This window comes from Ictalurus punctatus, chromosome 14 (assembly GCF_001660625.3).
Source record: "Ictalurus punctatus breed USDA103 chromosome 14, Coco_2.0, whole genome shotgun sequence".
NCBI classification, from domain to species: Eukaryota; Metazoa; Chordata; class Actinopteri; order Siluriformes; family Ictaluridae; genus Ictalurus; species Ictalurus punctatus.
In genome coordinates, this window is record NC_030429.2 from 16,468,840 (window position 1) to 16,495,085 (window position 26,246).

A 26,246-nucleotide genomic window follows, 5' to 3' on the forward strand; every position below is an offset into this window, starting at 1 on the left:
AGATCATGACTCTGAAGTGTATAATGGTTCTTTCAGTGCATCCATGCTGAAGCACTTCTAAGGACGATAGAGCTGTTTGCCCCTGAGAGGGGCAGACAGCATGTCAACACATTTCGAAGGTGCCAAAAGGGCAGCCATTCCACCCTCTGAGTCAATGAGTCACATCTATCTATGTTTCTATCTGTCCAGCATTCCTATGCTATGAAGAGAACATTTATAGGCTATCATACACGCGTTTAACCAAGAGATGTCCTATTCTTTTATACATCGCATTGGAAAGTGTATTACTTACAAGATAAAACATACGCATGCATTCGAATGGGGTGACACTCACAGCTCTAGGGTCCCTGCTGTGATGCTGAGCTTGGATTACTGTCTGTGCTGAGTTTTGCATGTTCTCTTTTATTATCTTCCCCGAGGTGTAATTATACTATTAGTAAGATTTTTGCATGAAAAAAAAACATACAAAATTCAGAATTGAGTAATTTATGACCTTTTTTTCCACCCTCTGGCTGAAACGATTGGTTTGTGTGTCCTTTATCTTTTAAGACTTCAATGTAACCACCCACTGCTATGATTGGCTAACATCTTTGCCTATGAATTAATGATCAACGCCCCCTGCCATAACACTTGCAGAACTGTTTTCAGCGACTGAGCCAGCGGTGCACTGATCTAAAAGTAGGTGTCAATGTCTTTCTCTAGGGGCAGTCATATGCAAATGTATTTGCATGTGTGATGTCACAAATCACGCCACGTCCAAACGAGCCATTTTTGGAGCTTGGTTAAATAAATGCTCTTTTTGTACTGTGGAGGATGTATTAAGCTATGAAACTTGCAGGATGTTTTAATGATACAATAACCTTGTGAATGTCAAAAGATCAAGGAAAATTTGATTTCTCATGTCATGACCCCTTTTAATGGGTTTTTGTCAGAGTTCTCTGGTTTTATCCCAGTACGCAAAAACTTGCATGTAGGTGGACTGGTATCCCATCCAGGGTCACTGCAAAAAATGACATCATAGCAACAGGAAATACCTTGAATATGGTAAATGGTCTGCACTTACATAGCACTTTTATTTTTTAATCTTAGCAGTTCTACAAAGCTCTGTGTCTCTTTCACCCATTCATACGCACACTCAATGCTAACTGTCATACTGCCATGCAAGGCTTGCCATCGGGAGCAACCTGGGGATCAGTGTCTTGCCCAAGGACACTTCGGCATGTGGAGTCACGTGGGCCGGGAATCAAACCGCCAACCCTACGATTAGTGGACGACCCGCTCTACCACCTGAGCCATAGCCGGCCCTGTCAAATATAGTCAAATTTGTCTAGTATTTCGTATATTTATAAGTTTACAGTAAACCAAATATAAGATTATGAAACCTATTTCAAGCAATTTGTTCTTATTTCGCGCTTGAAATCATCTTGTTCTATTGACAGATAATTTTACTAATTTTAAGCATTTATTCCTAGAACTAGTTTTAATTATCATGCATTTGGTTTATTTCTAATCTCAATTACAGTTTTTTTTTTTTGGGAGAGAATCCAGAACCATCGTGATACTGATGTGCATAAAGCACTAAAGATGAGTGAATGAACGAATAAATGAAATGAATGAATGAATGAATCCATTACATGTTGATGAGCCTATAAACTTTAATGCTTACACTCTTGTTTAAGGATAAGTGGGAGTGACTCCAATAAGCGCTTACTAGGAATGTAATACTGGTTCATTTTTAGAATTTGAGCACAAACTGGATGCATAATTGATACATAAAATATATGTGAAATAAACTATGACATAAATGACTGGTAAATAATAATAAACGATGCTTTTGTCAAATGAATTTGACATGTATTGGTTCATTTTAGGAAATGCATATTTATAGAATGGAGATTGCTTTGCTGTCAGATAAACAAACATACAAAATCGGAATAATATTTAAATAGTGGAATAGAGAATTAATGCTGTGGCAGACCTAATATATACACCCAAGTAACAAATGTGATAGCATTAGCTCTGTACTGAAGCCAGAGGATACTGCTTTCCTCTGATTCAGCTGCCCACAATCATTCATTAGCTCGCAAAGCCTTTTAAATGCCACGCGCTGTCGCAGAGCTGTGAAGTCATGTTTGGACATTCTGAAATTGTGAACGGCTGTAGCATCCTGCTATCTGTCTACTGAAACCATTGCTGGTACTTTAAATGCACACAGATGTCTCAATAGTTATTCCTGTTCATTAGCTAGAACAAAATATATGCTAGACCGTGAATGGGCAAATCATTCAAAGCATAACTTGCCCTTTGGCTCTAACACTTTTGAACATATTCTGCTTGTTTGTTCAGGTGCACACATTGTAGCCTGACTCATATTGTTGTGTTCCAGGCCAGAGATGACATCTTAAATGGCTCCCACCCAGTGTCCTTCGATAAGGCGTGCGAGTTTGGTGGAATCCAAGCACAGATCCAGTTCGGTCCCCATGTGGAGCACAAACACAAGCCTGGATTCCTAGAGTAAGCCTCTGTGTGTGTGTGAACCAGGCTGCTACTGCAGCTGTTAAACCCACATGAATACACTTTATCAGTTCTAAGTAAGGCTGTAAAGCTTAAGGGTTAGTACAAGAGCATGCTGGACACCCTTGACAGAGATCACCACATGTGTTCTGAACAGAAAGTGCTGTCAGGGTGTAAATATGTGCCATATTGACTTATTTGCAGCCTGAAGGAGTTCCTGCCCAAGGAGTATATTAAGCAGAGAGGAGCTGAGAAGAGGATCTTTCAGGTTTGTGCTTTTTTTACACAACACCAAGGTTATCGCACTCATAAAACACAGTGGTGTTTGGAACCTTTTCACTTGTTCAGTACTAAACGTTAATGAAGCGTTCGCTTATGAGCCGAGCGAGCTATGAGAACCACAGAATAATTAAAATTAAGCAAATTAATGCCTGATTAAAAGATTTTCAGTCTAATGAGCGTTCAGTTCATGATGCGTGAGAAAAGCATGCTGAGCTGAATGTGTGGATCTGTAGTGCACACTTATTTACTGCTCACTTCTTCACTTTTGTAGGAACACAAAAGCTGCGGTGAGATGACGGAAATCGAGGCGAAGGTGAAATATGTGAAGCTGGCCAGGTCCCTGAGAACATACGGAGTGTCCTTCTTCCTAGTGAAAGTAAGACATGATGAAATTGCAGTATATGTACTAGATAAGATGTATACATGGTGTGTCTGTGTGTGGGCAGAGAGGTGATGGGCCACTGAGGGTTTTACAGGCAGAGTGTGTTTAATCCTCTCAGTGCTCTCAGGAAGAAACTAGTGGCAAGAGCCAGCAAAAGCACACACACACACACACACACACACACACACACACACACACACACACACACACACACACACACACACACACACACACACATTTGAGAATACTTTCACAAGGTTAGGAACCTCTCCATTTTGTACAAAATCACTTTTAAACACAATAACCAACAAGTGCTGCATAATGAGTTTTCAAAGTAGGAGAGGAATGCAATTTCATAACAAAATATAGCAAAAACTTTTGTAGGAAAAGCTTAGAGTTAGCAAGCCCGTTATGTAGAGTGGGAACGAAGCCAAAATTAGGGTTGCAATTATTCACACATCTTCACAGCATTCAATAGGTGATGTGCGCTATTATCTCTTAAACGTTGCCGTTAAATCTGTTGCCGTTGTCAGAATAAGGTTTATCAAAGTCTCAGTGAGGGAAAGATTTCAGGTCATTAGTGGTCTACTGCACAGCCCAGGGCCATATATAAATTGCTATGAAAGGGCTTTCTGCAGACTCATTATACTTGTGCTGAAAATGCATGTATTTATTTATTTATGCAGAAAGAAATCCAACTGCAGCTGAAGTGTTGCTTTTAGTGGCCCTGAGTCGATCACACTAACAGACATCAGAAAAATACTTAAAGTAGACAGCAATAAAAGACCGCAATATGGCTAAATCTAAAGAGACTTTAATTGGTCAAATGAAATAAAACATAAAATGCCAGTCATGCCAAAACACCCTGTGCCCTTGTCTGCTGAAGACAATGAGACAATGTGGATATTTTTATAAATCTGTATTCATCTTCAAGAAATTTTTTTTTTTTTTTTTTTTTTAATCATGCCCTTGAATGTGAGGTGCATTGTTTTGTTTATTACGGTCTCATAACTATATATATTTCATCCATTCTGTATCAAAGACTTTTATCAGTGTTTATTTTTGACCCTGAAGTTAAATAATCGCCTGAGGACACATGTTGAGAGAGGTATTTTTGACAATCCCCTGCATATTACTGGCCCTTGAATGACATTCAGGTCTGCACTCTGACGTGTCCAGGCTTTATCGTGTGTGTGTGTGTGTGTGTATACGAGTGTGAAGTTCCCACTGCATTGCAGATGGGATGCCCAGGGCATGGTAAATGGCAGGAGGCCCAGCGGAATAGTTAGCTGCCTGCTGGTCACTGGAGAAGAAATCTGTACTAATTTGAAATTCATTAGCTAGCTCACCAGACAAGTGTAAGCTCCAATGTGTTGCTCAGTCCCATGTTTTGGTTGCTGGAAACTTAATTGAGGGGGACGGTACGTACTGAATTTGACGCAGTACATACTAAACAGTAACAGTACGTAATAATCAGTAGGTTTGTGTAATACAAATACAATCCCGGACATACTACATCCGCCATGTTAGCATTGTCATGTGACCTTCGACGCCGTCATAAACACAAAAATCTTAAACAAGTTAACGATTTATTCGGGTATTGTTAAACAAGTCCTATTTAGCCAAGGTCTAATATTTAGAAAGAGCCGATGCTGTCTTCCGTGATTTTTATTTTAATTTTTTATGAGCCTGTACGCCATCCGGGTATTTCTCACTTACTGTTTCTCGCATAGTGAGAATTCGGACATACTACCCTCTGTCGTACTGCTTTTTGCCTATGATATAGTAGATAAGTATGTGATTTCGGACGCAGCCATAGACACTAGACAATCTTAGGCTTCTGTGAGCTTATGTATGCGGAAGACTGTAGATGGTGCATCCCTCCAGTTGTGTTTTACGCTGCCTTGTGACACAGCAGTTGGAAAAAATCCCTGGTTATTGGCTGTTGTATGATAGGGGTGAGCTGGGTGGTGGGTCGGAAATGACAGGTTGGGGACAAAATGTGGGGGGAATCCAAAAAATGTTTAGTTTTAAAAAAGGTTGCTGGGTCTACTGATTTGTCCAGCTCTAAATGTTAAAAACTATCTTACTGCAAAAAGTGTCTGAGTTAGAGAATAACAGGGTTTTGGTGTCTATTTAGTTATCGCTTACTGTATATTCTTCTTTACTTAAATTGTCTTAAGACACGATGCTAAAATGATGTCATTTGTTCTCCAACAGGAGAAGATGAAGAGTAAGAATAAGCTTGTCCCACGGTTGCTGGGAATAACCAAAGAGTCTGTGATGCGGGTGGACGAGAGGACCAAAGACGTAGTGCAGGAGTGGCCCTTAACCACAGTGAAGAGATGGGCAGCATCCCCCAAGAGTTTCACATTGGTATGCAAGTCTACACTGCTCTTGCTTGTCTTACAAGCACTGCTTCTGTGCTTTGTCTTACTTTAAATTCACACGTCCTCCTTGTGTGGTTTGGATATTTCCTACTGTAACTGCAGCATACTACTTATGCAGGTTCTCCTTATCTGTAGTACTTCTACTGATAAGACTTCACACAAAGGATGTTTGCATTTGTAATAGTAGTAGTCAGTGTAAATTGTCAAGGCACATTTGGCAGCACATTTAAATTGAATGCATTGTTGCACATTGGCCAAGGTTTCCAGTTCACTGAAAATGAGCCTCAAACAATGATCGCTTTGAGCTGAAGGTCAGTTTACAGGGAGCACGGGAAGGTCCCGATACTCTGGCCTTCAAGTGTCTCTTTTAAAGCATCTAAAAAAAGAACACAAGTGCACATATTGTTAGCACGCAAACACTTATACTGTCTGACATTCAATGTGCACCAAGTATACAGGATTATATTAGGATATACTATATATTAGGATTGTACTACTTAATAAAACATACCTGCTAGAGAAATAAGCACAAGAATTATCATTGCTTTATATGCTAAATCCTCCCATACCCATTATAGGCATCTTTTATAAGATGTGCTATAAATGTTTAGGATGCGCTACCTGGTCTTTTATCTTGGATTTATTAGTCAGAGTTAACGTGTGTGCTTACTGCAGGACTTTGGTGAATACCAAGAGAGCTACTATTCTGTTCAGACTACAGAAGGAGAGCAAATCTCCCAACTTATTGCAGGATACATAGACATCATCCTTAAAAAGGTAAGTGCACTAAGCTTTTCCCTCGTGTTTCTCAGACAATGTACAGTAAACTACATCCAGTTACATGCGTGACTCATGCTGATGTGGGGGTTCACAGAAACAGAGCAAGGACCGCTTTGGTTTGGACGGGGATGAAGAGTCCACCATGCTGGAAGAATCGGTTTCACCGAAGAAGTACGCATTCTTTTAATACTACAATAAGCATTTGATTTGCCTTAATACTGACTTGCTTGTAATGGCTTAAATGTAATAACGTAAATCAACTATGTGTCGATCATGTTAAGGTGTACGGTTATTTGAAAGTAGACAGCGCCCGGTGGTGGTGTAGAAACCGACAGACTGGCACACAGCCATGTCTAATCACACACGAGTGGGATGCTTTTTCTTTTATTCTACCTTGACCTTGAGAAGGATGTAGCCCACAGCGACATGGCTTTATTATTATTTCCCTCAAACTGCAAAATCATCAGGATGACTTCAATTAAGAGATCCAGTTCCTTGAAGCAGAGAGAGATGAAAAGACACACAGAGAGACTGTGTGTGTGTGTGTGTGTGTGTGTGTGCTTCTCTGTCTCTCCCTGCAGCATGCTTTTTATCCATTCTGGGCTCAGGCACTGACAGAATCAGATCTACAGATGGGCTTGCTCTTTTCTTGGTTGTTACGGGACACGGCATGCAGCGTGACTGCCTCATAGTGTCCCACGTTAGACGCCAGTGCAGCCATGTCTGTTCATGTTCGAATCCAAAAACTGAGGCCTCTCACAATGAGCTGTAATTAAGCAATAGAACCTGGAGTGCCTGTTTACAACAGGAGAGACTGCTCAACTGCACATTAAATCTCTATTGCTTTTAATGTCTATGTATAATTGTTGGCACAGTGCCACTCCTTGTTTTTGTGTCGCTAAAAATGAGTTGCGGTCTTTATGACCTGTACATTAAAATGCGCATGTTTGGTATCATAATGCGTGCTTTCATGTATGCAGGTCTACTATCCTGCAGCAGCAGTTTAACCGCGTGGGTAGAGTGGAACACGGATCAGTGGCACTGCCCGGTATCATGCGCTCGGGCTCCGTCGGCGGGCCGGACTCTATTAACATGGGCACTATGCCTGCGCCGCAGCAGCAGATCACTATGGGGCAGATGCACAGAGGGCACATGCCCCCACTGGTGAGATTCTCATACCTGTATAGCTCCACATTCCCTCATTTGATTTGACTGTCAAATAGCAGGGCGTGTGCATAACCCTGTCTCTTGTACCGTGTGTGCGTCATCAGAGCCTGGCCCAGCAAGCGCTTATGGGCACCATAAACAGCAGCATGCAGGCGGTACAGCAGGCTCAGGCGGACCTCGGTGAGGTGGACAACCTGCCACCATTGGGACAGGACAGGGTGAGCATACCCCGACACTCATCCCTACCTTACCATACTCACTGATAACTGGAAGTTACTAGTAAACACACATGAATAGATTTCAATGTAAATGTATTTGATAAATGTGAAATAAATTCCACTCAGCTTTGTTCCTATAGAGAATTGCATAGCAAAATACAGATCTTTAATTCCGCATGGTACACGGTGACAGTATGTGAACGTTTTCGTGTAGTAGGGCTGTCGCAATGAATTTCACTGTTCAAAAATAGATTTGATTTTCATAATGTTTACATATTTTATCTTCAAAAAGGCAAGAAGGTCAACTTGCAGAGATTTTCAAAACCTTTTCGATAAATGACCCTTTTGTGTTGCTTCATATTAAAGTGCTCTACTAGTAGTAGTAGTAGTAATAATAATAATGATAATAATTAATTAATGCACATTCTTTTGTACAGTATTTATTTATTTTTTATTATTGTTGTATTCTTGATTATTAAATTTAAGTAAGTACTCTTATGGACCCATAAGTACTCTTATGGGTCTCCTATCTTATCTGCAAAGGACCGGTGTGGCTACAGTTTTCCATTCCAACTGTTCAAGTATTATTTGAACAGCAAGCTCCATTAACTCAATTAACCATGTTTTAATCAGGTGTGACTACTGCTTAGTTGGAAAAATCTGGAGCCACACCAGTTCTTTGTGGATAAGATGAAGACACCTGCCCTATATAATGAGCGTTTGAGAGAATAGGAAGCTATTTGGGGTCTGTCTAACAATGTGGAATTAAACCAGCTTGAGACATTTCAAAACTAAATGTCCCTTGTGTTGCTTGATCTAGAATAAGTGCTCTGTAAAAATAATATATACACGCCAATTATTGTGTACCTCATTATGTTCATGATCTCATTATTGTTGTACTTACTTTCTAATTATTTATCAAATATCTAATTAAGTGTTAGTAATAAGTAAACATTATTTTAAGTTAATAAATAAAAATATATTCTTACCCTTTAAACTCTTTAAACTTCCACTATTCCTGGGTGTACCCAGACTAACATTTCTCCCTCTGATGACTCAATCATTCCTATTAGTTTCTCTGTAGTTACTGAATAATTCATAGAATTTAATAAATATTCTTTAAGATGAACAAGTAATACATTTCGAGCACATTGGGTTAAACATAACAGCTTCTTATGACATGCCCTCATAATGTTTTACCTTGCTTAGTTTATCTGATTCAAATCCATGGTGCATTCGTATAAAGTTCACTCTGTCTGTGGAGGTCTAAAATTCTGGGTGCATTAATATTTAAATGCATTCGAATTTGAAGTAGTTAACATGCAAATGAAGTTTTCGAAGGAATTTGGCAGCCCTCGTGTTTTTCAGTCTCTCTTTGTGACTCATACTAAATTTATTGCATAGCAGTTTTGTATCTGACCGAGTTTCCTGACTCAGTAATCCTGAGGCAGAGCAGACTCGCCTCCCTCTGACACTGTTATAAATGTGAACGTGGAAGCCATGGACTGTTTATTTTATCTAAAATGATAAGTCATACTGATAACACTGCAGTGATAATGGCTAATCTGTAGTGTGGCGTATGGCCAATGAAAACTATGAAAGTCTAGTGTAAACAATAATCCATCTGATGTTGATTGCTGCTCATCATGTCTCACTCCTTTCTAAAAGGCATCCAGGGTGTGGGTTCAGAATAAAGTGGATGAATCCAAGCACGAAATCCATTCGCAAGTAGACGCCATCACTGCTGGAACAGCGTCTGTTGTCAATCTTACTGCAGGTAAATTTGCACAAGGGACCATAGCAGCTGGTCTGTCTTTCTTGTTTCTCTCATTTCCCCTGTTTGTTTCTGTAGTCAGATGCTTTTAAAATCTGGTACCAACAGATAGATCGTGTTTCTTACTGGCCCCGGATTAATCGAAAATCAGTTTTTTGGGATGCAGAAAAATGCTGGTGGTATGGAACTTGCAGCTTGAATATTAACACATGCCTTCTTCCAGTCAACATCAAGGACGACACAGTCAGGAAACAGCCACTCTTCATTTGCACTAATGAGTATTTCTGTTGATGAAGGAATATTGAGTGCAGTGTCCTGAAGCTGATCTGTTTGGCATGATCCTGGCTTTTGGAGGCTGGCCATGTGGGCACAAGCCAGATTTCTGCTGGAGTTAATCTCTCTATGCCATCTGTTTGATAGGCCAAAGATCTGCCTGTCAGCTATCAGAAACTTCAACATTTTAATTTAATTTAATTTTTATTTTTTTTTAGCAAATCCTCATATGTTTCTCTCTGTTCTGAAAATGCTTGTTAGAAATGTGTGTTTGAGAAAGTGGAGCAGTAATTCTCTATGTATTTTTGTGTGTTTTGGTCGTGTTCACAATATCCTTACACAGTAACTATACACCTATTTGAGAAAATTCATAAACCACTACAATGAGGGAATACTCCAGTGGTTTTTCAAACTAATCTCTATCCACTCTGTGCATGGTCTATGTAGGATTACTATAGACAAAACATTCAACACATTTTCCTGCGTTCAGAAAATCGGTTTACTCAAAAGACACATATCATGGAAGTCTAAGGGAAGTTGTCCGAGTAGTTAATGCACATTTATGCAAAACAGTATAAAGCTATTTGTAAAATAATGCAATACAATTCAGAGATGGTACTACTTTTCAGAGGGAGGAAATTGGGGGTAGTACCATTTTGTAATTATGTGGGTCTGATCATGCATGTATATCAGAAAGTAACCAGAATTGTATTTACTGCATTGCTCCAGGTATTCCCTCAATTACTGTTTTAATGCGTGCTGTCTAACATGTCGGTCCAGAACCTCCCATAACTGATGACTGAAAGCCATAGCATAGGATTCGTATTATTTTCATACCATCAAACTATTCAGTGAGTGCTTGTGTCCTGTGGGTGGGGGTGGAGTCATCATGAAAATGTTGCATTGTAGAATAAAGATGATCAGACAGAAAACTATGTAATGATTTGCACTGACTAAGGGACAAGTGGACAAACCATGCCAACAAAATTCCCCCACAGCATAAGAGCCACTGTTTTGTTTTAATCCTTTAATTTGACACCACTGTCTGTCTGTCTGTGGAAATGGCACACCATGCACTACAGATGGACTGGATGGAGATTAAGTTGGCGTAAATCCTTTAAGAATTATGAACTGTTTAAGCAATGTATGTTCCATAGTTCTGTGGACTAAAATGACCTTCACATCAAAAAATATTTTCTTTCTCCAGTTTAACCTTGATACTTCCAGATTAAAATGACCCTGAAGGTCTTTTCTGTAATATGAATCTAAAAATTATACTGCTTTCTGTCCTTGTCTCTCTCTAAAGGTGACCCTACAGACACTGACTACACAGCTGTAGGTTGCGCCATCACCACCATCTCTTCCAACCTGACGGAGATGTCGAAGGGCGTGAAGCTGCTGGCGGCTCTCATGGAGGATGAGGTGGGCAGTGGGCAGAGGCTGCTGGGTGCAGCAAGGACTCTAACAGTGGCAGTATGTGACCTGCTCAGGGCTGTGGAGCCGGCGTCTGGAGAGGTACACCAACACGCGTGTACACACACACACTCACAGCTAGACAGTCTTCTGTTAGAGTCCAGACGCAGATTTGTAATACTGCTGTGAATGTTTTAGCCTAGGCAGACGGTGCTAACAGCAGCAGGTAGCATCGGACAGGCTAGCGGGGACCTGCTGCGCCACATTGGAGAGGGAGAGACCGACGAGAGATTCCAGGTGTGTGTGTATGCGGTTGGTGGTTGCGTTCAGTGTTCATGCATACAAATTAGGACGTACAGTCTTAGAAAGTCAAACACTATTGCTGCATTGTTCTGATCTCTCTCCATCTCGTTTTATTCTGATGTTACAGGACATCATGATGAACCTGGCTAAAGCGGTGGCCAACGCTGCTGCACTGCTGGTGCTGAAAGCGAAGAATGTGGCACAGGTAGCTGAGGACACGGCACTGCAGAACCGCGTGATAACTGCAGCCACACAGTGCGCCCTCTCCACCTCACAGCTAGTGGCCTGTACTAAGGTAAGGTACCACACTACAGCTGTTTGTTTTCATGGTGGGAGAGACCCAGGCCACTGTGATCAGTCAGGATCGTTGGGTGGATAAGTGGGTGGGTGGATACATGGGTTCACAGATGAATGACGGATTGGTTCATGAATGATGAATGGATGTGCATATACAGGGGATGATGGATAAGATGATTGATGGATAGATGGTTGCTATGTAGATGGATAGGTACAGAGATGAACAGACGGATAGATAGATAGATAGATGGATGTATGCATAGCTGAGCTTATCAAAAAAATAAGCAAAGATATACAATAATGCCATTGCACACAGCAAAACATTGACATTGTATTGTTTTATTTCATTGTTATTAAGTGGTGCATTTTTTTTCCCCCTACAATACATGGGTTTCAAAATTATTGGCACCCTTACAATTAATATTGTGTTATGCCTCCGCTGGAGAGAATGACTGCACTGAATCTCTTTCTGTAATGTCTAACAAGTACATATGGGCGTCTGGTTGAGTGGATGGATGGATGGACAGACAGACACATGGATTGTTGGGTGGATGGAAGGACAGGTGGATGGATACATGGGTGTGGATATCATGCATGCAACCTCAAACATACTGCACATGCACGATTGACCTAGACATTTCCTTGTTAGAACCGCCAGATCAAGCTCAGTGTGCACTGAATAATTATAGTAACAGCTTGGTGAATTAAAATGATCTATTGTCATTGATCCATCAGCCCTATCTAACAGCAGCAAAATGACATTAATGCTGTATTTTCTGTATTTACTCGAGGTGGTGAGCCCCACCATCAGCTCACCCGTGTGCCAGGAGCAGCTGGTGGAAGCAGGCAGGCTGGTGGAGCGCTCAGTGGAGTTGTGTGTTAAATCATGCCATGCTGCCTCTGACGAGGCTGAGCTGCTTCGGCAGGTGAATGGTGCGGCGGGCACAGTCAGCCTGGCGCTTAGCGACTTGCTTCAGCACGTGCGCCACTACGCCAGCTGTGGTGAACCAATTGGCCGCTATGACCAGGCCACTGATACTATCATGACCGTCACTGAGAGTATCTTCACCTCTATGGGAGATGCAGGTGAGACACTGAGACCCTGATATTTACAGTATCACAATAATCATATTTATAATAAGGGAATCAAAGTAGTGTTAATTATACAGGATGTAATGATAAGCATTACAATATGGCAGCTTTTGAAATATCTGTTTGTAGAGGATGATGTTTATAGCCATATAACACCTCAACATGTGAACAAGTATTAACTCAGTTGATTTGGAAGATGCTTCAGGTCATTTTTAACACCAATTTAGCTTTTGTATTTGAAAATATTCCAGAATACAGTTTACTCTGATTTTCTCCTGGTTGTTTGTAAAAAATTTGCTACATAGTCATTATGGCAATTTTCAAGAGTCATGCCACACCTGTGTGTGTGTGTGTGGGGGGGGGGGGGGGGGGGGGGGTTGTTTTGTTTTGTTTTCAAATAATGCCAACATTTTATAGTATAAAGAATATGATTCAGTTTCCTTTTCACAGTATGCCATGTATTGTCATGTTAGGGTAGAAGGCCAGTGGCTTTCTGAAGCACATTCAGACAGATGGTCTGAATTACCGTCAGAAAATAAATTTCATGACTAGAAGGGTTTATTTAAAAGAGGAAATTTCATTGTGTACTGTGATACAATAATACACTGTGGGTCAATGAAATAATTTATTCGGGCCTTCCAAGCAAAGCGTATCTGTGTTGTGGTTTAAAAGGATAAATATTGTTTTAGCTTTTCCATCCTCAGCTTTGCATCACAAAGGAATACATCACTTACACATTTCCCATAGAGACCCTAGTCATTTTCAGGTATTTTCCTTTGAACCCCTTTTCTCATAATGTACAAAAAGACACATTTCATGATTCATGTAAGTTTATAAGATGCATGTTTATCTAAGTTTATTTTATTGCACAACCATTTGGATATGAAAACAAGCTCCAGAGCTTTCTGGTGGTGTTCAGAAATAATGCAGTTTGTGCATTAGAGGCATTCTCATGTCTCTCTCATACATGGTGATATAAATATCTACCAATGAATATGAATGAGGCCGAAGTAGATACATCTAATCGATCGTTAAGCCTTATCTAGTTTTGTTCAATTCTTCAGTGCTATTGACTTTCTTGGTGTGCTTTGAATTTTTCATTTCTGTAACATGCTGGAGGTTTTTAAGCTATGGTTTTTATTACCTGACCTTAGGACATGCTTTGCTGTGAAGCTGTGTTCTGACTTTGAGCTATTTATTATGGTATGGCCATAAGGCATAAAGCTGAGCAACATCCAGCCCACTTCATACTTGTGGGGTTGTTGGTCATGTAATGTGAAACCACTACACAGCTCCAGATCTGGACTCAATCAAGTGAGCTTGCTTTGAAACGTTAAGAGAAAACACATGGCATGAATCCTCAATTCAAACTTGAGGTCTGGTCACTGGTATTCCAGTAAAACAATCACTGTTAAACTGCATCCAACCAGCTGAGCAGTCGGATAAATTAGAAGGTTTAGCATTTACAGCAGTGTTTCTCAAATCATTTATTTCACATGTATTTAACTTTTTTTTTTTTTTTTTAAATAATTAATTTCTCCGACATAATCCAACTATTTAAATACGACTCATTATCTAAATGTGTACAATAATATTTTGGCTATTTTATTGAAGCCATTTTTTTTTATACTGAAGCCACGGTCATTAGATTTCAGACATTACAAATAGCATAATAACTTTCAAGAGCTTTCAGTATACAATGAAATTCTTAGTTTGTACCTTCTCTGGATGCTGCAGTAGAAAATAAAGCTAAATACTAACACTTTTTTTTTTTTTTTTTTTTTTTATAAAAGACAGACAAAATCCTAGATCTCTAGCAAATTTGAAAACCCTGGCTTTGGTACTGTATTTTCACACTTATAACAGCATACATCCAGGTTTGCTGAGGTTCCCTACACTAGAACGTTACCGCCCTCCCGCTCTCTCACACTCTCACAGTCACACACACGCACACCACACATACATACATCCTTCCTTTGATTGCAGTATCTGATTTTTATTTCTGGATCTATGTAGGTGTCTACAGCATCTATAGGTGACAAGTGGTTGCAGTGCCAAATGTTCCTGAATCGATAGTGTACATGAGGTCACCTGCCAGCTTTTATTAAGCATTGCTCCTACAGCTTTGATGCACCGTAGGGCACCGCTTCAACAAAATCACATTCCTACAGATCAAAGGAATGAGAACTAAGGCTTGTGGTTTTCCTCTTCATTTTCAGAAATGTTGGCAGTGGAAGGAAGATGAAATGTGTGGGCAATTATGGCATGAGAAACAAGGAAGTATACCATCAACTGTATATATTATTGAATGTGTGTGTATGTTCACTTAAAGGAGAGATGGTGAGGCAGGCTCGTGTGTTGGCCCAGGCCACGTCAGACCTGGTGAATGCCATGCGTTCGGATGCTGAAGCCGAGGTGGATGTGGATAACTCCAAGAAGCTGCTGGCGGCAGCCAAACTGCTGGCCGATGCTACAGCTAGAATGGTGGAAGCTGCAAAGGTGAAACTTTGATATATCACAAACAATGCATAATTAACAGTCTTTTAATCAATTCTCATATTTGGCATTTTATTCCAGATTAGCAGAGGATGTGATGATGAATGGAGGATTACACACTTCCTGTATTCCCATAAGTCACAAAGTCCCATTTGAATTCTGTCCTTGTTCAATAATTGATCAGTTTATCAATTTATCTGACGAGGGTTACATGAAATTCTGTGCTGCTCTCACCTTGTTAATAAAAAAAGCATGCAGAAAGGTATTAATATATAAACTTTCAGAATCTTATCATTACCTTTGATCTCTGACACTTATCTTCAAGATGTCAGCTTCTGGCATGCAGTTTCCTAGGTAACCATGAAATATGCTGGTGACTTTGCATTGAATTGAAGTCCCATTAGGAGGGAGGGAGGAAGGGAGTGGGGGAGAGAGAGAGATGCTATTTTACTTTCAATAGAAGTGACATTGTTTGTGGGATAGTTACACAGAAATGGCCTGGTTTTAAAACATTATTATAGTTTTCCGTTTCTGCTTCAGCCACCAAATTCTATATTTAACTGTTGTCACAATATTGCGTGTTTTTCCATTTGAATAAAAATAATGAAATCGTGCTTTTACCTAAAGATGGAGTGAGTGATGTTAAGTCAGAACATTTGTTAACAATATCAGTTTATCAAATATTATGGTAAAAAGTCAGACTGCCTAATTATAAGTAAAACGTGCTAGATATATGTGCTTTCCCCACAAATGCTATAAAAAAAATGGACATTTGTCTAATCAGTTCAGTTATTAGACACCCACTTTCAAAATATCTGCAGTGCTTTTGTGACTCAGTCGGAATGAAATCATTAAATGCAGCCTTTTTCACTTTTGGAAAAGTGATTTTAAAATACCTTTACTGCTGAGGTACGTGCAAAAGAGAACCACATTTTAGTTAAGGGAAGCCTGCAGATTTCTAAACTATATATGGTAGAAAATGTCACTCTCACCATGTTCAGGTTTTCTCAGGCCAAAATACATACTGAATTTTGCCAAAACACACCTTGATGATCCTCAAATCTTTTGGGAGAATGTTGTGTGGATTGATGAGTCGAAAGTGGAACTGTTTGGACGACAGTGGTCCCGTTACATCTGGCATAAACAAAACACAGAATTCCACAAAAAGATCATCATACGTCCGGTCAAGCATGGTGGTGGAAGTGTGATGGTGTGGGGATGCTTTGCTGCTTCAGGGCCTGGGCAACTTGCAATAATTGAGGGAAACATGAAGTCTGCTCTCTACAAGAAAATCCTAAAGGAGCATGTCCAGTCTTCAGTCTGTAAGGTGAAACTCAAACACAACTGGATTATGCAGCAAGACAATGATCCAAAGCATAGGAGTAAGTCCTAGTCCTAGAAATAATTGAAAGACTGATCTCCAGGAAGCATTTGGATGTAGTTATTGCTGCTAAAGGTGGCTCAACCAGATTTTAAGTTTAAGGGGGTAATTAGTTTTTCACATTGGTGATAAGTGTTGGATACTGTGTTGTGTGTTTACTCAGGTTGCCTTTGTTTTATGTTGTATTTTATTTGAAGATCTGAAACTATTTCTTATGAGAGATGCACAAAATCAGGAAATACTTTTTCACTGCACTGTATATGCTCAGTGGAACATAAACAAATGATGTGCACAACAAACTATCAGTACGAAAAGGTGCCTCTACTTGTCGGTCATGATTCCTATCAGTTTCCTTCTTGAACTACCTTTTAGGCATTCCAGCCTAGGCATATGTTTTGTGGCTTTGGAAGGGACACTGTAGGGAGATGGTGAGAGGCTGTATTAATATTTGCTCAAATTTTCATTTCAGAACAATTTCTAACTAAATGTCTAACACGATCATTTAATGACGGTGTTCTTTCAGTGGACGTTAATGCACTCCCAGGACACTGTGTACTCCAACAGAATGTTTGACCGATATGTTTGAACTACCTCAGGGGGCTGCAGCTCACCCAGAGAACGAGGAGCAGCAGCAGAGGCTGAGAGAAGCTGCAGAGGGTCTGCGAGTGGCCACCAACGCGGCAGCTCAGAACGCCATTAAAAAGAAACTGCTCAACAGACTAGAGGTGAGAGAGACATGTTACACGGCTGTCACCTTCTCTCAGTGTTCACTCTTTCTCTCACTAACTTTGACAATGCAGATATTTCCACTAGCCTGCAATTCTTTTGACCTTCTGATAGCATTATACACTGAGGAAGTTTCTTACTGTTATGAGGGTGGTTAATTAAGTTGAGGAATAAAGCCTGAGATGGAAACTATAGAGAATTAGAGAGCTATAATTAGAACTGTAGAGAATCCTTTTGAACTTGCTGTATATCAGTAGTATTTTTTTAGGAACTTGTTACGTAAACCGGAGGTGCCAATGTCTTCGGTTTAGCCTTAGCATTTATGATTTTGACTCCTTGCAAGAGACAACTGAAAATAAAAATGAAAATTGTCTGCTTTTTCACCTTAAACAGTGGTCAGACTAAACACAAATAAAATCAACTTGGTGGAGAACCCAGTTCACTTAAGGGGAAAGGACGTGGAATTAATAGCAGTATTTACTTTCGCTATGCAATGACTTTTGACTACATCTACATTAATCCGGGTACATTTGAAAACGCGTCTTTTTCTGTACGTTTTGGCCTTCTGTCCAGCAAAAACCGAGCTTTTTGAAAACACTCTTCCAAGTGGATTAATTTGAAAACGCCGTTTTCGCATTGTAGTGTGGACTGAGAAAACGGAGATATTCAAAAACGATGTTTTTGCGATGTCATGCGATGCAGTCATGAGACCCATTCAACTCAAACAAACAAGTTTACAGTGTTGAACTGCAGATGTTGTGCCTGGTATCCAGTTTAATAGTATTGTTAAAGATTAATATCACTTTGTACAACCTAAACAAACACCTGACGGAAATGACGAAGCCGAAGCTTCTTACGTTTTTAAGCACGTGTATTACAGGGATGTTTCAGTGTGGACAAGCAGTCTCTGGAAATCGTTTGAGAACGCCAGAGAACACTGTAAAATGAAAATTCAGTTTTCAGATCTATCCGGATTAATGTAGACAAGGCTTTATAAGTGAACTTTGACCTGTGAATTCACAAACCTCAGCCTTTTGAGCCAATCAAAAAACAAAAGGGCTGCTCTGTGGTCTCCTTGGCCAGTAAAAGTGCAGGGTATAATGTATTCTCCATCATTTACACTGTTAACATGGAGCTGACCTGTCCACAAACACACACTATGGTTTTTTTGTGGTTAAATTCTGCTACGATTTAAAGGTGCATGTGACTGTTTTTGTAATCTCATTCCTAGCCCCCCCCCCCCTCCCCCCTCCCCCCCATTATTTTTATTTGTACCTCGCTATGATTATTTTCTGACAAACATGGTCGGTTCTATTTGTTAAAATAGACCCTGACCAGGATATGCAGTGACTGGTGATGATGATAAGGCATTAAATATGTCTCTCGCAAGCATCGTATATGCACTCATGTTAACAAACATGACATTTCTTTGTCCCAGCTTCATATCTGACCACCCTCTCCCACCTTCAAGAAACCAAAAAAAACACCCACTTCTGTCAGTTTTTTGTGTTCCAGTGCACACCTGAAGTATACAGTGCACCTCTGTGTACAGTGCCTTTTAGAATAGTTGGCACCTTTCCTGAAAATGACCTAAAAATAAAACTGAACAACACATGAAATTAGTGCCATTATGAAGCTTTAAAACATTACCCAGTATTTTCAACTCTCCTGTTGACACTGCTCTAATCCCGAGTCTCATGTGTTTCTGTCTGAGTAGGTTATTTAACTGGATATTTCCAGCAAGAATGTCTATCTCTTCTGGGACTTCTCTCCTCCAGAGGGATCTGCCAATTTGCCTTCTCATTGACAACAAATATGGCATTGTTCTGATGGCCTCTTTTTGCCCTCCATCTGTCTTCCTACAGAATGTGGAATATCCCTGCTTCCTGCATTTGGCTGTGGCTTCAAAAAGCTCATCATGAATATCTGTATTCATTTACCTCCACACGCATGCAGCGCTGTGTATTTTAGGACTGTTTGAATATACGAATCAAAAGAGGGATCCACATAGTAAAAGAAAGTTAAATGCAGTGTTTGTCACAAAATAAAGGATGGGCAGCTGAGGTGTATGTGTGTGTGTGTGTGTGTGTATGTGTATGTGTGTGTGTGTGAAACAGATTATGGCTCTGAACCTGTAAAATATAATTGGTTCAGAAGGAAGATGTGTAACACCGAATAGATTCACTTGTATCTACAAGCTTGTGTGTGCGTTTACTTTTGTTTCAGCTGTGCTGTAGTATTAATGGGTAATGTTTTATTTATTTGGATTAGATTGCTGCCAAGCAGGCTGCAGCAGCAGCTACCCAGACCATCGCAGCTGCTCAGAATGCAGCTGCCTCCAACAAGAACACTGCATCCCAGCAGCAGCTAGTGCACAGCTGTAAGGTATTGTGGCTGTGAATTTCGCTCAATTCATTACTGTCAGCGTGTTCATTATTAGCATTCATTACTTTAACTAATTGGTTACTTCTGTAAGATTAGAAATGCTGCATTGAATGATGAGATACTTGCGGAATATGTTTTCTCTGATGTGCGTGGTGGTGTGTGTTTCTGAAGGCCGTAGCAGATCATATCCCTCAGCTGGTGCAGGGCATGAGAAGTAGCCAGGCCCAGCCGGAGGATCTGAGCGCCCAGCTGGCCCTTATCATCGCCAGTCAGAGTTTTTTACAGGTGCAGCTCAAACCCCAGCACTCATTACTGACCTATTCTGTTTACACTTTTCTATTCTGTCAGGATTTTTTTATTTATTTTTTTTTATCTTAAACAAGCATAAAGATGCTAAAGATTAACTTGTCTTTGCTGCTTTAGCATTTACACATCTTAAGCATTGATTCAGAGTTTTTGTTTTGGCTTGTTTCATCCCAAAGCCGGGCGGTAAGATGGTTACTTCAGCAAAGTCGGCCGTCCCGACTGTAACAGACCAGGCAGCAGCTATGCAACTGGGACAATGCGCCAAGAACCTGGCCACCTGCCTGGCAGAGCTCAGGACAGCTGCACAGAAGGTCTATTTTCTCACATCCCTCACATCCATTCACCTGGGATAGCACAAAGGAAGATATTTTAAGTTGCTCTGCTATCTGACTAGGAACAAATGAACACTAATTAACCAAACTAGAAAGGGCTGCCTGAGCTAGCATGTTTTAGGCCAGTGGATGTTCTAGGCTAATTACTGTCATGCCGCGGCTTCCTATAATAACGTCGGACATTAATTAAGTCACCGTTATTATTTTCTGGCTTGCAGAATGTTATCATGTCAATGATTACCTGCATTCAGACATTGTGGCAGAATGTGTGTGCTAAGAATTTAATATATGTATCAGAGAAGTGGAGTACAGAAAAGAAATTTAGCATACTTGGTTTACATAGCACAGGAACGTGGTGTCTTGTGAATAGTTGCCCTCTTCCAAGCACATCATGCTATAAGACCCGACTCTGCAGAACTGCCCCAACTAAATCTTGGGGGAAATATTGGCCATTGTAAACCGTCCAAATGCTACAGAACTCCCAGTGTAAATGTAAAAATTGTTCTAAAGCAGCTAATTTGGATGAATAAGAAATCTGTATTGCCTTTGTGTAGTTACACTTGAATGGAATTAATTGTGATTTTGTTATTTTGATGTTTTGAAACCATTGTTATAAAAGGATAATGACTTTTTTGTTGTGGTATTTCATGTTGTAATATGGCCTTTTAACAGGCTGTGTCGCACTCTGTATTGTAGTGAGAGTTGCATTGTGAAGGTTTCTCCTGATTTAGGCTCATGAAGCATGTGGGCCTCTGGAGATAGATTCAGCTCTCAGTGCTGTCCAGACCTTGAAAAATGAACTCCAGGATGCCAAGATGGCTGCATTTGATGGACAACTCAAACCGCTACCTGGCGAATCGGTGTGTTTGTGTGTGTGTGTGTGTTTTATGTCCATCTTTGTGTCTGCTTCTCTTTTTCTATGTCTGTCTTCCTCTATCTGTTTATGCGTCTCTGCGTGCCTGTGTCAGTCTCTGGCTGTTTGTGTCCATGTCTGAGTCTATGTGTTTGTGTGTGTGTGTGTGTGTGTGTGTGTGTGTGTGTGTGTGTGTGTGTGTGTGTAAATCATTTGGAGCCTAGCCTGAAGCTGTGTAGGCTACATGCAGTGACTATGTGTGACTTTTTGTATTTGTGCAGCTGGAGAAATGTGCTCAGGACCTGGGGAGCACCTCCAAGGCTGTGGGCTCTTCCATGGCTCAGCTGCTCACCTGTGCTGCCCAGGGCAATCAACACTACACTGGTATGTCAGACCATATGTTTGGAAACCTTTTGTTTGCTAAAAATCAATACTAAAATTATATTTTAAAAAAACACATGCAAGTTGCAGAGTTTATGCAGAGGTGTCGGTGATCATTGTGAATGTAAAATAAACAAGTTATTATTCCTATGCAGGTACACATTCTATTCAGATAATCCACAAGCATCTGAAAGGGTTTGTGTTTTCTCAAAATGTTGTTCGTATTGCTGATGATTAAGAACACAAATGTTACAAATGAACTAGTGAGTCTCCAAGTCTGTCTCCAAGTCAGTCTTGGTGCAGTGGGACAAGAACACAACATTAAGCACCTGACATAATGTCATTTGCTTGAACATAGCATGAATTATTTTCTTTACAGATGTTGAACCTTTGTCCTATGTAATTTAAATACACACTTACAGCATTTTTTTTTTTTTTTTTTGCATTAGCATCCTATCAGTGTGTAAAAGACAGTTTAACGTTCAAGTGCCAAAATTGCTGGCTGTGAAGCATCTACTAGTGCTCTCGTGTGTGCTTTTTCACCCTCTTCATGGGCGTGTTGGCTCGTCCCAGTCTGTTTGCAGAGCCACCGTAGCCCTGAGGTGCAGCTCCCCTTTCTCATTAATCTTATTTTGACTACATTTAACATAGCATCAGCAATCCGGGGCTATTTCCTGAGTAATGCAGTTTGATGCGATTTGCCAGTGTTCATGGTCAGCCTTTTCTGTCTTGTAGGATGAGGAAAGGACAGCAGTTCCACTTCGACCTGTCCCTTAATGAGGCTAGTGTGGTGAGCACTAAAAGCGTTTGATAGGAGGCTGATTAGCAAATTAGGATTAATAAAGAATCTCTTGAGTGGGCTGGGTTTCTGCTCTCGTTTGGGTATATTTGGGCATGTTTATGAGTTCATACTGTACACAGTAAGCAGTTGAAAAACAAAACTGTTACAATGAATGAAGTCTCTTAAGTGTTCTGGGGTAGTGGTAGGAAATTGGGGAACATTAAGTATAATGATGGAATTTATGCGCGTGTGTTCAGGTGTGGCCGCAAGGGAGACGGCCCAGGCTCTGCGAACTCTGGCGCAGGCTGCACGTGGAGTGGCTGCGTGCAATGCGGAGAGGCAGTCTGCAGCCGCCATGTTGGATTCCGCCAGTCATGTAATGGAGGGCTCGACCATGCTAATCCACGAGGCCCAGCAGGCCCTGGTGTGCCCTGGAGACGCAGAGAGCCAACAGAGACTAGCACAGGTCAAATATCATACTCAGTCTTCACTGCTTCAGCCCTGGTGTTTATTTGTTTGTTTTTATTTAAGCATTTCTGCTATAATGTCTTGCCTATACAGGTCAAGTGAGGGAGGGAAAGATTTTGGGGTTTTTTTGTTTTTTTTGAGGAAATGTCCTGCATTCCACTGCCTCCATTTGACTCTCACTTCTGACTTGTTCTCTTTCTTGGTTATACTCTCTCTCACTTCTCAGTAGTATTTGGAAAGTAGCACACTGCCCTATTTCAGTGCAATTATGCCCTGTTAATCAAGTTGTTGTCTATTAGCTACTCTGCACTCTGAGACCTGATATCTGGAATGCTGCAACATTTTCTCCTGAATTGCGGTGGCACCTTTGGGAGATAAACATATTGTTTGGCATATGTATATGACAGTGGCATAAATTAAGAAACATGAATTGCTCTGCTCTGGGTCTGATTAGCATTTTAGATTCTTCCCCTTAGGGCATAGAGCTGTTAGGATGCAATGGTGTACTGTCAGAACAATAACTGTGTGTGTGTGTGTGTGTGTGTGTGTGTGTGTGTGTGTGTGTGTGTGTGTGTGTGTGTGTGTGTGTGTGTGTGTGTGTGTGTGTGTGTGTTTCAGGTAGCAAAGGCTGTGTCTCACTCTCTGAATAACTGTGTGAACTGTTTGCCGGGACAGAAAGACGTAGACATGGCTCTGAGGAGCATTGGAGAAGCCAGCAAGAAACTTCTGGTGGAAAATGTGAGTCTTCATTGTTTTATCTGAAACACATTTGTTATCACTGATAATTCATTAGCTCACTTTACTGGCCTAATCCAACCCATGCAAAAGTCAGACACTCTGAAGAACTGATGTCTGGTGGTGTTTTAAGAACTGATGTAACCCTTTGAGTATGACAATATAGTATTGAATCTGTTGACCAGTTGTTTGATTTTCTTTGGATTTTCTTTAAATTTTGTGGCATCATTTGTTCTATTGTGGTTGTGCTGGAAACAGGAAATCATATCAATAACATTGATATAGGCAAAGTATTTATATTTTAATAAATACATGTTTAAAATGGAGGGGGGGGTTGTATTAGGGCGTTGTGGCTTAGTGGTTAGCATGTTTGCCTTGCACCTGTGCTTCAGGGGTTTCCTCTTGGTAGTCCTGTTTCCTTCCCCTATCCAAAGACACGTGTTGTAGGCTGATTGGCATTTCCAAATTGCTTGTAGTGTATGAATGTGTGTGTGATTGTGCCCTGTGATGGGTTGGCACTACGTCCAGGGTGTCCCCTGCCTTGGTCCCAGAGTTCCCTGAGATAGGCTCCAGCCTCCTCGCAACCCTGTGTAGGATAAGCAGTAATGAAAAAAAATGGTTGGATGGATGTTTTAATATGTTAATATTTGTACAAATATATTTTACAATATAGGCCTACCGATTTGTCAGAATTTCATAGGGGAGAAAGTACAGAGCATCACGATTTGTTTGGGTGGTACAGGGGACAGTAGGTAACAGTGCCGTCCCACAGCTCCAGGGTTTCCTCTGTGTTCTCTTACCTCCCCCTTTCCAAAACATGGCAGTAGGTAGACTGGTTATGGTAAATTGGCCCGGAGTGTGAATGAGTGTGTGAATGTATGTGCACGCATGGTGCTCTGCGATGGATTGGTATCCCATCCACTGGTTCTGGTTCTCCCACTCGGCGGAACCTAGGGAGCAATTTAGTGTGGACAATCCACCTACTGACGTTGTTGGGCAATTTGAGGAAAACCGGAGAACCCATAGGAAAGAAGCAGGAAGTACAGCATATGGCTACATGATTAAATGAAAATCATTCATAAAAGCAAGCCCACAGGAGTTTGTAAAGTACACTCTGCAGGATTATTTGACATTGAGCTTGTATTTGTGTAAAGTCCACAGATCGAAAACACACAACTGTGTATATTGGTAGACATAATACATTTCCATCGGAAAAGGAAGTACTGGAAATCAATGCCCTGGTTTAACGGGAACACTATACACATGTTTGGGGGGGTTGTAGGAGTAGGAGTCTCCTGTTACATATCTTCACCACAGCACTGTTTCAGCCTCTGTGTCTCTGTGCAGTTGCCTCCATGCTCCAAGTCATTCCAGGAGGCTCAAACTGACCTGAACCACACAGCTGCTGAGCTGAACCATTCTGCTGGAGAAGTGGTGCACTCATCACGTGGCACCAGCAGCCAGCTTGCTGTGGCCTCTGGCAAATTCAGTCAGGACTTTGACGAGTTCCTGGACGCCGGCATTGAGATGGCTGGACACACTCAGGTACAAGTCTAATAGTGCACGACCCATTTCTGCCTGGAACGAGCCAGTGACCGCAAACAGAACAGCTGGCTTTCATGCTACATTAACTTATAAAGACGATTTCATAGTTTAAAAGGCATCAAGTGTAACTGTCAGGTTTATTCTCTGTGGTTACTCGTGTGTGATCTTTAGAAAATAATTCATAACTTCATAACAAATTACACACATTAATGGCATATTTTATAATATAAAAGTGTACTCTGACACTTTTATAATGTCTAGTTACATTCAAGTAAATTCTGAAGCAAATGTACCAAAAATCCGGACCGTTATTAACAATAAAATTTCCACAGCAGGGAGTCCACTTTTGCCTAATCTTCTGCAGTTGCTTCTGTTTATTTTGGTCCAGGTCCTAGACAGTCCACCTTTCAAACCTGCGATAATGGTACAAGCAAATTTTGTTACATTTTCGTGCCAGACACGGGTCAGGAAAGTGTCGGGCATTCATGTAAATAAATAAATAAATAAAACGAACTTATTATCATAAACAAATTATAGATCATGAAGATCTTCAAATAAATTGATTCACTGAGGCTCAAAGTGGTATTAAGCAGCTGTGAAATGTTTTAGATTCATTTCTTAATTAGACCTCCTCGTTTAATTCATTTAGGCACACGATCATCCCCGGGAGCACAGGAGACACTCCATCAATGAACCCTTGATGATGTTCTTGTTCTGCTTATTTTGCTCATTAATTTGGAGAGATGGGTTGGGGAAGAAGGGTGATGGAGCATGACATGCCCAATAAGAGTGAGTGAGGGATGGGGAGGGAGGAGAGGACTGGCAGCACAGTCTAATAATAATAATAAACATGAACTTGTGCTGCTACGCAGTGCTTAATGTAGACAGTTTTGTTTCAGTATAGCACCATTGAAGACGCTCAGAATTCATCAATTTAAAAAAAACATCAATGGCCTACACGTTTAAAACCTG

General features: G+C 40.7%; 1 protein-coding gene across 2 annotated transcripts in view; it reads left to right on the top strand.

Moving 5' to 3' along the window:
- tln2b (talin 2b) overlaps positions 1–26,246 on the top strand; it is a 128,226-nt gene that overhangs the window by 64,345 nt on the left and 37,635 nt on the right. For both annotated transcript variants that reach the window (XM_053685627.1, XM_053685626.1), the window contains 23 exons: positions 2,387–2,514; positions 2,719–2,782; positions 3,068–3,172; positions 5,399–5,554; positions 6,244–6,345; positions 6,443–6,519; positions 7,329–7,512; positions 7,620–7,733; positions 9,402–9,510; positions 11,087–11,295; positions 11,392–11,490; positions 11,624–11,791; positions 12,585–12,879; positions 15,218–15,384; positions 17,359–17,487; positions 19,760–19,873; positions 20,045–20,158; positions 20,356–20,490; positions 21,243–21,371; positions 21,646–21,748; positions 22,784–22,992; positions 23,613–23,732; positions 25,077–25,274. In XM_053685627.1, the coding sequence (XP_053541602.1) occupies positions 2,387–2,514; positions 2,719–2,782; positions 3,068–3,172; positions 5,399–5,554; positions 6,244–6,345; positions 6,443–6,519; positions 7,329–7,512; positions 7,620–7,733; positions 9,402–9,510; positions 11,087–11,295; positions 11,392–11,490; positions 11,624–11,791; positions 12,585–12,879; positions 15,218–15,384; positions 17,359–17,487; positions 19,760–19,873; positions 20,045–20,158; positions 20,356–20,490; positions 21,243–21,371; positions 21,646–21,748; positions 22,784–22,992; positions 23,613–23,732; positions 25,077–25,274 (3,228 nt within the window). The remainder of the gene's footprint in view (positions 1–2,386; positions 2,515–2,718; positions 2,783–3,067; positions 3,173–5,398; positions 5,555–6,243; positions 6,346–6,442; positions 6,520–7,328; positions 7,513–7,619; positions 7,734–9,401; positions 9,511–11,086; positions 11,296–11,391; positions 11,491–11,623; positions 11,792–12,584; positions 12,880–15,217; positions 15,385–17,358; positions 17,488–19,759; positions 19,874–20,044; positions 20,159–20,355; positions 20,491–21,242; positions 21,372–21,645; positions 21,749–22,783; positions 22,993–23,612; positions 23,733–25,076; positions 25,275–26,246) is intronic.